This window comes from Saccopteryx leptura, chromosome 2, assembly GCF_036850995.1.
Source record: "Saccopteryx leptura isolate mSacLep1 chromosome 2, mSacLep1_pri_phased_curated, whole genome shotgun sequence".
In the NCBI taxonomy this organism is placed as follows: Eukaryota; Metazoa; Chordata; class Mammalia; order Chiroptera; family Emballonuridae; genus Saccopteryx; species Saccopteryx leptura.
In genome coordinates this window covers 318,672,678-318,689,024 of record NC_089504.1, presented here as the reverse complement: position 1 = coordinate 318,689,024, position 16,347 = coordinate 318,672,678, and the positions used below count along the sequence as shown (strand labels likewise).

General features: G+C 48.2%; 1 protein-coding gene across 1 annotated transcript in view; it reads right to left on the bottom strand.

Annotated features, from left to right (window-relative positions):
• The window catches only part of CNTNAP2 (contactin associated protein 2), a 1,312,105-nt gene that overhangs the window by 158,340 nt on the left and 1,137,418 nt on the right, over positions 1 to 16,347 (bottom strand). Inside the window, exon 16 of the mRNA XM_066362952.1 lies at positions 1,546 to 1,716. Within this exon, the coding sequence (XP_066219049.1) occupies positions 1,546 to 1,716 (171 nt within the window). The remainder of the gene's footprint in view (positions 1 to 1,545; positions 1,717 to 16,347) is intronic.

The following is a 16,347-nucleotide window of genomic DNA, read 5'->3' as shown; positions in this document are numbered from 1 at the left end:
AATGGGAACTATGCTCCTCTCACTGACCACCAATGAAAGAGGTGCCCCTTCTGGAAGTGAGGTGGGGGCCGGATAAATGGCCTCAGGGGGCCGCATGCGGCCTGCGGGCCGTAGTTTGGGGACCCCTGTCCTATTGTAAAAAACCCTCAGAAATAACCATGCCCATTTTACAGATTAGGAAATGGGGACTCAATGAACCGATTTACCCAAGGATTAGGATTAGAATGCTAAATTCAAGATCTGTGCACCTTCAGCTATCCCCCAGCCCACCATTCCACAAACAGAATCCCGTAAGAGCTTAGCAGAAACGCATATTTTTTTTCTGGAGATTCCTCCTTTTAAAGACCATAATGCATAATTAAGACAATAACAAGAGAAAAGTATTGCATCAGCTATTTCTGGGACATGGGTTTGGGACCACTGGACCAGACCCACCGACATTGAGCACTTGGACAAAGGGCAGGGACTAGGACGAAGGAGACTTACAGATGCGGGGAGCGGGGTGGTGGGCACTGAGATTTTGTGAGCGGGCTCAGGGGCCCTGACTACTCCCCCCTCCTGGCTGCATCTGTCATCCTGCTGATTCTATCTTTTTTCTAAACAGCCAGCAGTCTGTGTGCAAATGCTCATCGCACCGGGAAGTCTGTGAACTGTAAATTCCTAAAGCCGAACTTATGCCTTGGTACTCTGAGGACAGCACATCTCAGATCCAGAGAGCCCCATGCCACCCACAGACGGCACCCCTCTCCCCCCCAGAGGCCGTGACCTTGCAGGGTCTTTGGGATCCAAGGCAAGCTGAGCCGGGCAGCACCTGCTCCTGCTCTGCTTCTGTTGGCTTCTGTCTCCTTGGCTACAGAAACCCTGACCTGAAACCTTTGGAGGGCGTGTCGGCGTGCGGTCCCTTCCAGAGAGCTGCGGGTGCTGAGTCTCATCACAGAGCTCCACACTACCGTCCACACTGCTTCCTTAACTCACGCAGAGGCTCGGTTTCATTATTCCTAATGCCTTTGTGCTAGTCCCCCCTCGCTCTGACGCCTTATTCCTGATCACATTACATGCTTCTCTATCTACTCTTAACCCTGTCTCCTTGGAAAAGAAACAGAAAAGGAAAATTTAAATATCCATTCTTCTCCAATCTTGTTAGGGCAACTTCCTTCCTCCCTCCCTCCCTCCCTCCCTCCCTCCCTCCCTCCCTCCTTTCTTTCCTTCCTTCTTTCCTTCCTTCTCTCCTTCCCTCTCTTCCTTCCTTCCTTCTCATTCTTATTTTAGGTTAAAAACCCACTCTTCTTCCATATTGTTAGGACAATTTATTTTCTGTCTCTTCCTTGAGAACCATCCCTTGGGGACCCCCCATGTGCTTGCAAGTGAGCGCAGGACAGGGGCCTGGGTCCCTCTTCACCCTGGGCACTGACCTCTCAGCAGCGTTCCTGGAAGAAAGGAACCACTGGCGTTTGACTCCGAGGACATTACCCAGTCATGTCCAGGGCCAGCCTGAGGTGAGTGACAAGCATGGCTGTTCTCGAGCGGACAAAGAACCATACTCACATTTCAGCTCGAGCTTGATGAAGTCTGTGTTCCCCAAGTTCTCCAGAAACACACCCCGCGTGGTCAGCGTTTTGAAGTAGAAGGAAATGTCAGCGCTGGTTTCCCCTTGGAAAGTGGAGAAGTGCAGGTAGGACGAGGGGTTCGGGAAAGAGGCCGCGTTCCAGTAATTTCCTGGGGGGAAGAGAGAAAGACACGGGGTCGTTTACACCTCGGTCATGGCAATAATGTCAAGGATATGCAGCCCTTGCATTTGAACAAATCTCCACGGGCGGCAGTCCTTGTCTCCTCTCATCCTGCTGCATGAACACACTGCCTCAAAGCCCCACGGCAGGTTTCTGACTTTCCAGAAGTTATATGAGTGTATGTATATATAACTTTTTTTTAACAGAGACAGAGAGAGAGTCAGAGAGAGGGATAGACAGGGACAGAAAGACAGGAACGGAGAGATGAGAAGCATCAATCATTAGTTTTTCGTTGCGCATTGTGACACCTTAGTTGTTCATTGATTGCTTTCTCATATGTGCCTTGACCACGGGCCTTCAGCAGACTGAGTGACCCCTTGCTCGAGCCAGTGACCTGGGTCCAAGCTGGTGAGCTTTTGCTCAAACCAGATGAACCTGTGCTCAAGCTGGCGACCTCGGGTCTCGAACCTTGGTCCTCCGCATCCCAGTCTGACGCTCTGTCCACTGCACCACTGCCTGGTCAGGTTATAAAATATTTTATTGAATATCAAGAGCTGCGGTATCTCCCCAACACTAGCCCTGAAGGGACTGTGGGGAGCAGATGCCAACAGAGGAGAAAGAGGGGAGAAGCCCCTGGGGTCTCTGTCTGTGGTGGGTGGGGGTGGTTTTGAACTCGTGCAGGAAGCATCTGGGCTGGACCTGCAGGACAGAATGGGCACGAGGTCTCTGGAGGTCTGCCCTTGCTTGTCACCCACCTCTGCCTTGGAATAAGCTGTCAGCAGCTGCTCAGAAACGGGGTGCGGGAGGGATATATCTGGGGGAGCGCCTCTTCCTCTCTGGGAACTCCAGGTGTCACTCTGACCTGTGGGGGTGGGGAGTGCTGAGCTAAGCCTACCTATGGGCTCTCAATCAGCCTGTAGCCTTGAGCTCATGGAGAAGACATGACTGTACCCACTTCCTCTCCCCACTCATTGCCTGATAGTAGCCAGGGTTCCCAGGAGAAGAGCAACTCACAGGACAAATAAAAACACCACACCGGATGTCTCACATCCATGACGACAGATGAACCAAGAGGTGACTATGAGACCTAGAGTTCACTGTCAACTTGATCACCAGGGGTGACATTCCTTTTGAATATGCACATTTCTAAAACTATTTACTATCACAGCTAAAGACTTAAAACACACGAGGGTCCGTTAACATAGCTACTAGAGCCTTTCATTTTAATATTAAACTTATTGTTATCAGATTATGTAGGTCCAAGACAGAGTCACTTATGCTAAGCCCCATGTCAGCAAACCAAAACTTAACCAAGTTTCTCCCAGAAAAGGAGGATCTAGTTCAGCCAGTCAGCACTTGCCTGCTCAGCACAAGTTACCGGACTCACTGCAAGTCTCCCCTTTGGCCCATGGAAGGGAAGTAACCCTGCTCTAACCAGTCGGCTCTATGCCCAGCATGACTTCCTTGTTGCTGCTCAGCTGGGGCTCTAAAAACTCTGCCTGGTACCTCTCCTCAGAGCTTTCTACCTGCAAGAGTAGATGCTGCCGGATCCATGAATTGCGGAGTAAAAAGCATACTAGATCAACTCGTTGTCTGGGGAAGATTTTATTTTAACACCTAAAACGTATGTTTTTGTTTGTTTGTTTTTTAAACTGCATTTTTGCTATATCTTCCCTTCCAAGAGCACAATGAATCAACCGAACTCAGTCTATTAGTTTTTATACAGCACAGTTTTCTTTTCCTTTATGCAAATTATGCACAGATGCAATATTCAGTTCAACTGCTACTATAAAGTAAAATTAACTTTGTGTTGATACCGGCATATTTAAGCCGTAATTTTAAATTAAATATAGAATACTGCTATGCTATGAAATATTAAAATAACCTCTTATTTAATTAATGCCGTTTGTTGTTCTTAGCGACACAGAGAATACAGTGACATTTAGATAAATGAACGGCAATATATTATCAGTAAGTCAGTGCAACCTATGTTGGTAAATCTCTTCATTAAGGTAAAAATAGTGGTAAAGTGGAGTCTATTGTTTAAAGTGTCCCCAAAGTCTCTGTGCAGTTTGTTTATATATAAAAATATATATAATATATATATATATATTTTTTTAATGGCAATATCATAGCTTTCAGTAGGAGAAAAATAGACTAGTTCCTTTTTCTTGGCAAGAAGAACATTATTTGACATTGGTTAGAATAACATCCGCAAAGGAAGAATATTAATTTCACTATCAAGTTGTTGTTATCCTCTGAGGTCTGAGCCCTCTTACTGGCTCAAGATCTGGCTTAATATATGGTCAGAGAGTTCAGGCTCACCTTGACCAGCTGGCCGAAAATGAAGGCCTCTTGAAATAAAACCTAAATCAAGTGAACAAGGTGCAAGCCTCTCACCAGTCGGAGTGCTAGGAGGGAATGAAGCCACGTCCCCAGGGGCCAGCAGGATTCAGGTCCTCGTAATTGGGGGAGAATCTTTAACAGCCTAGGAGCCAGCCAGCAACGGTCAATGTCCCCAGCCATACTTCAGCGGGGAGCAGAGGGCAAGCCTGTCTCTTTAGGCCCAATCCCCAGGACACGAATGTAATGAATGTTTTCAAGTTGTAATCCAATCAAGCGCATTCCTATTTTCTGAGGTTGTGATGTGTTAACACAAGGGCAGTTGCCTAAAACGCTTCTAGAAAAAGGAGAACGAAAAGTAAAGTCTGTCAGTATTTATCTGAAGTCCAGCCTTGGTTATTCAGACAGAAACATCCCCAGAGAGGAGGAGGACTGTTCGATCAGTTATTCCAGTTTGACGGACTATCCCTATGGACACCGATCCCATTTGTTCTGACTGTATGCTCACTAAGCAACTTCGAACTAATTTGATCTCTTGAATGGACCTATTGGCAGAGAAATTGACCTTGTAGAAATGGTGGTTCCCAGTCATCCTTCTGGGAATGTCTGGATTATCATACAGTAACTTTGGATTGTCCCTTGTGGACTGTCCTAGATCTCTGGATGAATTTACTAAGTCCAGATTCTTCTTCTTCTTTTTTTTTTTTTTGAGAGAGAGAGATCAGAAGCATCAACTTGTAGTTGTGGCACTTCAGTTGTTCACTGATTGCTTTCCTATATGTGTCTTGACTGGGCAGGGGGTTCCAGATGAGCCAGTGACCACTTGCTCAAGCCATCAACATTGGGGTCAAGACAGTGACTTTGGGCTTCAAGCCAGCAACCTTTGGGTTCAAACCAGTGACCATGGGGTCATGTCGATGATCCCACACTCAAGCCAGCGACCTTGGGGTCAAGCCAGTGACCTTGAGGTCATGTCGATGATCCCACACTCAAGCCAATGACTCTGTGCTCAAGCTGGTGAGCTTGTGCTCAAGCTGGTGACCTCAGCATCCCAGGTCAATGCTCTATCCACTGCACCAGCACCAATCAGGCACTAAGTCCAGATTCTTGGCCAGTGATGATGGTGAGGACTCTGCTCTGGAGTGATTGCTGGTGTCAGAGATGAGGTATCTATCTACCCAGGAGGTACTGAGGGAGAAATTCTATTTACATTTACTTTAAAAAACATCATTTTAATGATCTATTTTGGTTATCCTTTATGATATATACAACACATGATCACAGTGGTCTACGGATAAGATTTATAAGTAAGCATGCTTACTGGGATGTGGGCTCAAAGGTTTAAAAGCAGGGTGCGTACCATGATGAGTTTCTGTGAGGCCTGTTCCGATGAGCCCGAGCCCAGTCTCTGGGATTTCTGGTCATAACTAGATAACAAACATGCCTCTTCCAGCGTTCCTTGAACTTCACGACGCCGGGAGCTTATAGCATTACTACTGTTTGGTTATAACGCTCACAATAGACTGCAATCTCCTTGAAAGCTGGGAGCAAACCATTTCTTCTCTGTGACCTCTGGCCCCAGGAAAAAATAAATGCTCAATAAATAATTATTAAATCAGTGGGTAAGTGAAGAGCGGCCTCTCTCGATTTACTCAGTTCCACTCCATATGAAAAGTCCTCACATGGACAAAATCTGCTCTGTAGTAACCTGAGTACTGAAGGCACTAAATAAATATAAAAAGAAGCTAGTGCTCCTTCAGCAGCTAGTGGTAACTGGACACGGCTTCCACCAGGACAGCATCGTGCTCCTGAGCCATGACAGTTTCTGCGAATCCCCACGGAGCCCACTGAGCAGTGCCACGCATCTGCGAGACCGATGGCCTCATGACCTTACGGCTAATGAAACAGCTGCCGTTGGAACTTGCCATCAAGGTCAGTGACACCCAATGAGAACCCCAAGTGGGGAAGCAGGGACTCGCCATTTGGCAAAGTCCTGTGCCTCGCCTGGGGGCAGGGCCGGCCAGCGTGGACAGGCAGAAGGGGGCCAGGTTGGGAACGGAGAGGGAAAGTGGGAGGCAGAGCTGAAATGAATGTCTGAGCCTGGTAGAGGCCAGTCACCAGGAACAACACCAAGGCGGGTAGAAGGGGTCAGGGAACCAGCCGAGGGCAGGGACAACAGCGATTGGAGGTTGGGAGAGATGGCTGGGGTGAGGCTGAGGGCTCCACAGGCCTGAACATGACTCAGGCAGGTGGGAAGCTTTCCCAGTGCACTCTGGGCAAGGCTTGGGCTCATCCGTGGCGAGAGGAGCCAGGGAGGTGCCTCCAGCCAGCACACAAGCGCAGGGCTGGGGCAGCCAACAGGGCACAGCTGACACCCCTGGTCCCTCAAACCTCAGGGGGTCAGCAGCAGCAAGTGCAGCCTCGTCTCCTCATACAAACTCACCAGCAGAAATTCACTTCAGTCTCCCCAGTGATGTTCCGGTAGGGGATTCTGACATCAAAAATTTCCAAGGGTATTTTCTGATGGCCAGCAATCCATTTCAAGCCTGAACTTCATTTCTAACAAAGAATTGCAGGCACATCGTTTTCAAAGGCGAGTGGCGCTTGGAGGGATACAGTCCAATGCAGTGTCTGCTTCACCTCTCCCCCATCCCAAACCCAATTTAGCAACAACTCCTTCTGCACCCTAAACACTTTTTAAACTATATCCTTGTATTCCTAAGCCTATACTTGTGTAGGTAGTTATTAACTTGTGCATCTTAGATATTCTCTGTTGACTTTCCGGAATGCAGGAAGAGGATGGAGCATTTTTACAAGCTGACCTCCCTACTCCTTTTCTCTGCATTTTCCCCAAACAGCCAAATGACAGGGTTTTGGTGATACTGAAATTCAACATATTCTAATTCCTGAACTTCTTGGGGTTCTGCAGTTTGCTGCTCACCTGCCTGTCAGCGGTCTGCACTCACTGATTTTCTTGTTTCTTCACAAGGAGTAACGAGACATGCTGGAGTCCCCTTTGTGACGGGCTTGTTGGCAGGGGCAGGGGACCAGGAGGACGTGCTCGGGGGAGGATGGTGGGGATGACAGCACGGGGCTCTGGAGGCTGCCCCGGCCTGTCTGTCACTTGGTGGAGCTGCGGTGCAGAGGGCCACAGGCAGGCTCCGGAATCTGACAATCTGGCTTTATCTCCCCTCCTTCCCCCCAGGCAACTTGGGCTGATTTCTCCATTTTCCTAAATCGCAGATTCTTCCCTCATACCACGGAATGGCAATGGGAACTCTTTTGTGGGGTGTTGAGGATCACAGTGCTGAGACGGCCCACACGATGCATTTAGCACAGGGCTGAGGACAACACAGTCAGCCCATTTCATTAAGCACTACTGAACTGAAGGCTCCGGTATCACACCAGTAACTGTCCCAGGGCTGGGCCAAGGCGGAGATGGGGCGGGGCGGGGGGGGGGGCAGAAGGTAGGATGCAGAAGGGGTTCCTTTCCGTAGCCGGGCAGAAAGCTGCTCAACAAACCCCAGGCTCCCCCTGAGCCCACCTGGCCACAGCGGGTGCCCTCTCTCGGGGCGGATGCTGGCCAGGCTGAGAGTCCCCCTCACAACACGGACGGCCCCACCGGCCATCGGCCCATCTCAGACCCCTCTCCATGTCCGCCCTTCCATCCTGTTCTTTCCTTCCCTTGCTCCTCTGCGCCCCTGCTCACCGCCTTCTAAACTGTAGACTCCCTCTTTCTCCACCCCCTCCCGGACTTAAAAAAAAAATTCCCAACGAGGACACACAAATGGGAATTACCCTTGAGCCTGGTGTGGGTAGAGTGGCCACTGAATAAAACGCTGAGGGAGGCAGAGCGACTGGGCGAGTCAGAAAGCAGAGGGGCCGAACGCTGTGATACCTGTGTTTGCACGAAGGCAGATCAGGGGCTGCCGGGCAGAGCAGGCTGGGGCTGTGAGACGCTTAGGTCTGGCCTTGGCCTTGATGTCAGGCCCCTGCGGGCTTTCCTGCCCCCTCAGAGGGGAGACAGGTAATTAGGGAAGGCGAGAAGGAAGCCGCTGGGCAAGCCGGCATGCGGCGGCAGAGGTGCGTGTGGGCCCGCAGCTGTGGTTTAGTGGGGTGTGTGCCCCCCCCCCCCCCGCATGGTCTGGAGGCCAGGGGGCTTGTCCCTCCTCTCTCAGATGCAGCAGCTTCCTGAAGCCACTGCATGGAGATGCTTCTATGGCACCTTCCAATGGAAATACCAGCCTGAGGAGACTAATTACCCTGAAATTTTTTAGCGACCCGAAGGTGAGAAATTGGAGCACTCTTTGAGTTGTGCATGGAGTTTTGTGCTGTCAGCTGTGGCTGGGCTTACTATTTACAACAATGAACTAGATGGCTTCATCTGCATGCAGATTGGAGTCTATTTGTAGAGGTGTCCTTAGGGGTAGGAAGAAGTTAGTCCCGTAATTAAACCAAGTTGTACTTCCAGGAGAGGCAAAAGTTGCTTTGTTCAGCTCTCAGCCTCCTTCTAAGGACAAGCTAAGCTCCAAATGAAGGACTGTGAGTGCAAACGCTGTTCTTGGGCCTGGCTGGTTAAGTCAGAGCACTGTCCTGTATGCCAACACTGCAGGTTTGATTCCCGGTCAGGGTGCAAGCGGGAATCAACCAACAGATGCACAAATAAGTGGAACAAGTGCATGTCTCTCTCTCTTCCCCTTCCTCTCCCTCTAAAATCAGTTTAAAATAATTCTGCTCTTGAGTCAGCTGCTCTCTCTGCAGAATTTCATCCTCTCCAGAGAGCCTTTCCCATTGTTACAGCCAGAGAAGGACTGTTACAAACTCATGGGAGAGGGCAACAATTACAATGGAACAAGACAGGGAGAGTCCCACGGACAGGAAGAACAGGACGCACAGGGCGTTTCCTGCACTGCCGCTGGCTGGTCAATAGCCAGACCACGGGGAATGACAGCACCAACTGGTTCCAAATTAGTCACGGAAATGCGTATGTCGAAACTGTCATTGGTGGTTTGAAACGTAGGGGTGCTTAGAGGGAACTTGATTTCATTTGGAATGCTTGAAGCAGTTGCCCGTACTCGAACACTTGGAGATCAGGCACAGGGCTAAGTTTCCTTGGCAAGCACTGCAGGGGCCCCACCTTCTGTCCCGACATCCCCTCTGACTTTCCTCACTGGGGCTAGGAGGTATGTCTAATGTGTATTAGTCATCCTCAGTCTATAACGTAATAATGCAAAGTGGAGAAATGGATAACTAGGTGTGCAATGGAAACATGTGGGCTTCTTATTCTCTGCTCAAATTTCTATTTCAGGGAAACCCCAGAAGTTTCCGGGTGACTGACCCCAAAGAACGAGGGAAGAGCAAGCCTGAAGCTCTCACACCCCAGTGAGTAGAGGGCTGGAGGGAAAGACATCTGTGTTGCAAAAATAAGATGTTGTTGCCTCTGGAGGTTGCAGAACAAACTTATAACATCTAGAACACTCCAGTTAAAATTAAGCATGTTTGCTAAGTAGTGTAGTGCATAGAAGAGGCCGTGTGTGTGGGGGGTGACTCTGGGGAGTGTCCAGCTTTCAAACCCTTGTGTGTCTGTCCCAAGGATAAATCTCCTGCTTTTCTTACTTTTCCTGAGGCATTTTGCGTGCTTTTATGACTAACCATTGGTCAATAATTCCTATATCTATGCATATAGTTAGATCCTATTATGACTTGATTAAGGTACACGTTTCTTACTTGATAGCTTACCATTGACTTATAAGTACTTTCCTTCAACTCTATGACTGACAGTGAATGTATAATTTTTGTTGTTGTTGTTGTTCCCCAAATTAACTCTGCAGGATACTCTACATCAGAGCTGTTCTCACTTTGCCACTGAAGCCAGAAGCGTGGGAGTCATTCCTGGTCATCCAATCAACCTCCAAGGCCAGATAACCACACTCCCTAGTATTCCACCACACCCTCCTCACCACGCCCCTCCCCACTGCCCCTCCTCACTGTCCCTCCCCACTGTCCCTCCTGCTGCCTGGGCCCAGGCCATCCCCTGGCACTGGGATGCTGTGCAAACTCCAGTGTTGTTTACCACAAATCCAGCCTTTCCAAAGCCAACAGAGATGTCTGCCTAAAATGTGCAACTGACCATTTTACTCCCACTGGTAAAATAGCCCCCAGATAGTCCCAAAGGTCACTCAGTCTCCACCGGGTCTCCCGTTGGGCTCTGCTCCCTCTTACCCTCTGTTCTCCACAAAACTGAGATTCATGGTCCAACACCAGTAAGTTCTCATTTTTATCATCGGCCTTGCAGTCATGCAGAATGGTGGCAGCAGCATTGTCACGGGGGTGGGGGGGGGGCGGGGAATGCACTCAACCTCAAGCAACTGCTGTGCAGACAGAGGGAGCGTGACGTGAGGTGGCCCTTGTGTAGTGATAGCCCACAAAACCCTGGAGCCCCACCTCCATGGGAAAAACAGGTTTTCGATCCATCAGGTGCCTACAACATGGGAAAAAGTCTCCCGTGGCTGCAGAATGGCAGCTGTGAGAATGGCAACCTGCGCTATGTGGCGGAGTAGTGGATGGATATGACCCACACAGTTATGTCACACAAACCAGTTTGCTCTGTGTGACCTCCTTTCAGATAGGAAAGAAAAGATTCCCGCACCCTCTTCCTAGGTACCGAAAGCCGCCGTGGTCCCATGTCTCCAGGGGTGGGAACAGTAGAGCCCCCCACGCAAACGGGGAGATGAGCATGTGGGTGTCAGCTTTTAAAACCCGCTTCTTTATTTGTAAATGAGACACATGGACCCTTTGTCACAGGGTTGTTGTAAGGATGGGAAGCAGAGCTGTGAAATACCACCAAGGCCCGTGGAAAGGCAAAACATTTTCTTTATGCCTGTATTTATGAATAATAATAGAAAATAACAGACTTCTCTGTATAGGCCGTGAGACAGTTGGTTTAGATTTATGCATAACATGCCGGAGTTTCCTAACGACTCATAAACACTTGAGAAGGAGGGAACAGGCGGGAGAAGGCCTGAAATCAGATCCTATTCAGCGGCTTAGTGAACATAATTCTTCACATAAAAATAGTGCATCCGGGCCTAAACCAGGATTCAGATTTTAAGGACACAAAGAACATGTTGGGGCCATGATCCTATGCCTTAATTGCGATTCTCTGTTGCTGCTTTCAGACTGTGATGCTGGGTGCACAGATTCTGTCTTTTGCTGGGTTTCCAGTGCCTTGGCCTCGTGTGGCACATAGTAGGTGCTCAAGGAGTGAATGCATGAGACGCACCACCTGAGGTCCACCCATTTCGGGGGCTATAGGTCATGTAGTCTAACAGCCAAGGAAGGCTTCCAAGGCACAATCTCTGCATGAAGACGGAGTTGCTACTTGACTACACCAAGCCTTGCTATTACATCAGGGAGGTGGTGAGCTCACATCGTACTTCTGTAATAATTTAGAAAGAGTAGCCTAAAAATGATCTCATATGATAAAATACAGAAGATATTATTATTAATTCTTTATTCCAAAGTCTCCGATATGCCTTGTCAAAATAATGGATTTTTCTTTTCTCCTCAAATGACACTGAGCTCAGTTTAACTACATTTTCTGGTTCTACGAGACACAAGGAGAGGAGATGGGTGGCCCTGAGGTGGAAAGCTCACCGGAAAGAGGCCAGCTGTTCAAAAACGGGCTTGGATGGTTCAGCTTCCTGACAGCCTATCCTCATGAAGTTGTCGGGAAACGTGCGATGCTGGACGAACACCGGGTTAGACCAGGTGGGAAGGGTTCAGTTTTCCCACGAGTTGAAGTCCTTCCCAATGATATTTATCACACTTAACAACAACCCTGTGCCTGTTTCCTGGAGACTGGATTTGGCCAGGAGAAGGCATTCTCCAGCACGGATACCTCCTAGTTGCTTTATATTAAAGAAAGGTCTGGCACTGGGCCAGATCCGTCCCATAATCAAGCGACATTAAGATTTTAATCTTTCCAGGAGGGAAGCTCTTTTCCTCTTTGGGTGAGGTTTGCGTTCCAATGCCTAATGAGGAAAAGTCCTGCAGAGTTTTGCTCACCTTCCCCGCAAGGGCTCTTTGTAGAAATGGGGAAGAATCATCCATGTGAGAAACTTCAGGGATGCAAGAAGGTAACTTCGGTTCAGGGTGCCCTGTTGTCTCCTGTAACCCCGGTCCCCACGTTGCGTCTCTAGTGTCACCTTTACCGGTCCCGTTAGTGGGGATTCATCAACTAAACCCTCATTGTGTGGTGGCTGATAAAGGCTTAATGACTATTCACCCCTGGTTTTTTATTATTATTATTTTAATAAGGGACTCCTAAAGATCGAAATGCCTTTCAGATCCAAATTAATTAATTTCTAACAGTCTGATGCCCAGTTATCAGCACCAGGTGGAGATAAATACTTCCATATTCATGGTCTATTTTCATACTCATAATAATGGTGTAGTCAGTGCTGTTCAGCCAGGATCTATGTCTCGCAGGCAGCACTCACATACAGGGGGTCCTCGGGTTATGACAGTTCTGCTTCTGCGACAGTGACATAACCTGAATTTTGGGCTAAGTTGAAACACACCCTAGCCTAACACACACAGAACACCTGTGTTTTTAACAGTCCAAAATGGTGTAGGCGAGCGTACTGGGGGACACCAGCTCCCTCACTCAAGGGCCACATTACTGCGTATTCTTCTGCCACATGCAGCTGAACTAGTTCGCCCACATAGTCCGTAAGTACAGTGCTAATGGTGTAAGTCGAAACCCTCACGTCTCAATTTTTTAAAGTTTTTATGGGAGTGATCGTTGTAAACTCAAAATATTGTATGTTGAGACTGTGGTAACCCATGGACCCCCTATAACAGCGGTTCTCAACCTGTGGGTTGCGACCCCGGCAGGGGTCGAAAGACCAAAACAGAGGGGTCGCCTAAAGCCATCTTGGCTTTATTGGCTTTAGGCGACCCCTGTGTTTTGGTCATTCGACCCCCACCGGGGTCGCGACCCACAGGTTGAGAATCGCTGCCCTATAAGATCATGACAAGTACAGAGACAGTGTTAGAATCACATCACAGGACATACACTAATTTTCTCTGCTGATGAGAACCAAGCAGTCATTTTTAAAGTTTACATGTGAGAGTGAATTTGGACATGGATACTTTTATGCAGGAGAGAAAGGGTCGATTTCTATACTCGAGAGAATGACGTAGACACACAGAAATGCACTTGATAGAAAAAAATATTTGAACGCAACTCCCCTTCCTCTATGAAAAACGTTAAACTGTTTCACGACTTTTCCTCTTAAAACTAAACTTGAAAATGTCTTTATTTGAAGTAAATTCGGGGGGGGGGGGGGGAGGAGCATCTTACCTGAGAAACTATAAGGCATTCTATTGTGTATTAGTCAGAAAACTTGGTGCAGGAAGGGAGAAAGTGTTCACAGAAGTAATTTGGGAGGTGACCAACTACACCTGAGTCATTTCCACAAAACATCGCAATTCTGTGAAGGATTATTCCCTGGAAGTAGAATGCATTCCTCCCCTTCAGATTATTTCCCCCAGGGGGCGCTCTTTTTGCAGGTTGCATGAGCGTCAGCTCACAAACTTTATTGTGCACTAACAGAACCCACAGGGCTTGCTAAACATGCAGCTTTCTGAGCCATAATCCCAGCTATTTGGGTTTGCTTGGTCCTGGGCTTGGAAATCTACCCTTTTAATAAGAACCTCGGCATATTCTGGAAATGACAGAAGTTTCAGAAACATGGTTGTGGAGTCTACGCAACTCCCTGATCATGTATCAGAAGCCTGGCTTGTTTTGAACTTTGTGAAGGGTAGACATGACACTCATTCGTGTTACTGATATAGCCGGATCAGAGGTTTCACACTGAGGTCACAAGAACAGTGTCAAGAAATTGTGCCTGGCTCCTGACTTAGGTTGCGGTGAGCGGGAATAGGTTGGAAGCCACCTAAGCGCTCTTTCTTCCACTTTGCTGTTGGTCTGTTCATTGTTTCGACTATCTCCGGACATCTCATAATATTTGTGTTCCCTAGGGTTCCCCTGATGCTACCCTGTTCTCCTCTGTGGACACTGTCTCCCTGTGGGATCTCTACTGTCCTCCCCTCAATGCCCACCATCCATGTCTCCAGCGCAGACCTAGAACCCAAGTTCCAGAGCCGAGTGTGCAGAGGCCAGCAGGCCAGAAGCACCTCCTCAGATTTCCTACCCGCAGCTGGAAAGAGCAAGTGTGAAACCAAAGTCATCGCCCTCACCCCGAGGCTGGCTCCTCTGTTGTCTTCACCTGAAGGATATCATTGTTCATGGCGTAACCCTATGTTCAGAAGCTTCAGGCTCTATTCTGAGCCACGACTTCTCTGCCCACAGAAAACCAGATGCCACGTTCTGCCAATTCTACCTCCAAAGTGTCTCCTGAGTCATCTCCTGTTCTTTCCCATTGCTCTTATCTCCGTCCTCGTCCCCCAACTCGTCCTCCATGGAGCCAATCGATAGACACCTTTCTGAGCGGCTTCCCAACTACATTGTGACCCTGAACTCTCCCTCTCCGTACAGAGTCGGAGGGGTGACAGGCAGGCACTGAGGAGCGCAGGAGAGCCTTCCACTCTCTTAGACCATGTGCGTCTCCTCCCTACACCCTTCCTGCTTCGTACCTGCAGACGCCACATCCCACAGTGACCGCTCTTAGGTCTCCTCCCAACCTTAGTGGGCGGGAGTTAAGGAGCTTTCATTTGAGTTAGAAGCAAAAAAGCAAAACCAAACAACAGCAAGAGAAAAACCCACTGCCTGAGTATAAGCAGACATTTCCGGTAGGATTGTTAAGAAATGAAAGGCAGGTCACCCCTCCTGCTTGCTCCTCTCCTTCACCAGTCTAGTGCATCCAACACTTGCTACAGTGACCCAAAAGGTGCTCTGTCCTCCATGTGGCTGCACAGGAAGGTCACCCCTTAATACCAGGCCACACCTAGAGCACACGCTCCCGCTCTCCCTGCCTCACCGCACACGCAGCTGTCTGCCTTCATCTGCTTTGCTGGGCTCCAGGATCGGCCACACTTCCCTTTCGCCTCTGCCCTCACCACCTGTCATGCTCGATTCCCCAGGACACGCACACGCAGAGGACACGCACGCAGAGCACGCCAACTGTCCTCCACCTTTCCGGGTAAACAAAGACCAGGCACAGTACACATATACATTATTCTATCTAAATATATGTATTTTCAAAAACAAGAGCAGATGTTTAATCTTAGAGAAGTCCTAAGGAAACAAATTATATCTGTGCTTAAAACGGCGATCGAAAATTTTACCATTAGGAAATGAATGAACATTTTATTACAAGGCGAGAAGTTGCAGCACCACCTGCCAATCTTTTCATTCGGAGCACCGGGAAGGCACGGTGTTTTCTTTAAAATGACTTCAGACGCGGTGCTCAGGGTGCACGGATTAGTCAATTAGTAAAAATTATATATTTTCAATAAAAATATTTTTATAAGACATTTTAATATGCAAGAATAATAATACCACTAATAAAAAAAAAAAGCTACTTTGGAAAGCGCAGATGGTGAATAACCCAAACTCGATCCTTATAAACATAGGAAAATGCACATTTGGAGCTCAAGCTGGAAGAATCACCAGTTTCCTCATAACCACGTTCTTTACGCAACAGCCGTTAGGAACACATCTGAGTGGCATGGAGTTTTCCGATCTCCAGGTATTCCTATAAATGTTCCAGAGAGAAAGAGGCGGTTTCCAACCGCTTTAATTAGTTTTTCATATATGCAGGCCATAATCCTGTGCTACTCAGACACTGTTTAACAGAAATTGAGTCTGTACCTGGGAACTTTAATTTATAGATGTATCTCCTCACAGAGAGTACGGAGCATCCATATTGCTCTCCTATTACTCAAAGTTTTATTGCCAGCCTGAAATTGACTGACTAAGTGACTGTCACAGGTGACGCATAAAGCTGCACAATTGAGACTTATTACGGGATGAAAAGCTCGAGGGATCATTTGGAGCATTTAACATCAGCCCTGGCTTGTTTTCCCATTACATTTGATAGGAAAAACACCAAAAAAACCAAACAACAACAACCAGACAAATCACCTGGAATAAAACTTTTATTAAATAAGACAATGTCATCTCTCCATACGTCCCTCCTCTAAGCAAGGGTCGATCATTTACGATCATAATAAAAGCACTTTTCGCAAAGCCTCTCCTCGTGATGTCTCTGCGCACGAGACATGGACGACTGGTATGAAATGGCCTGTC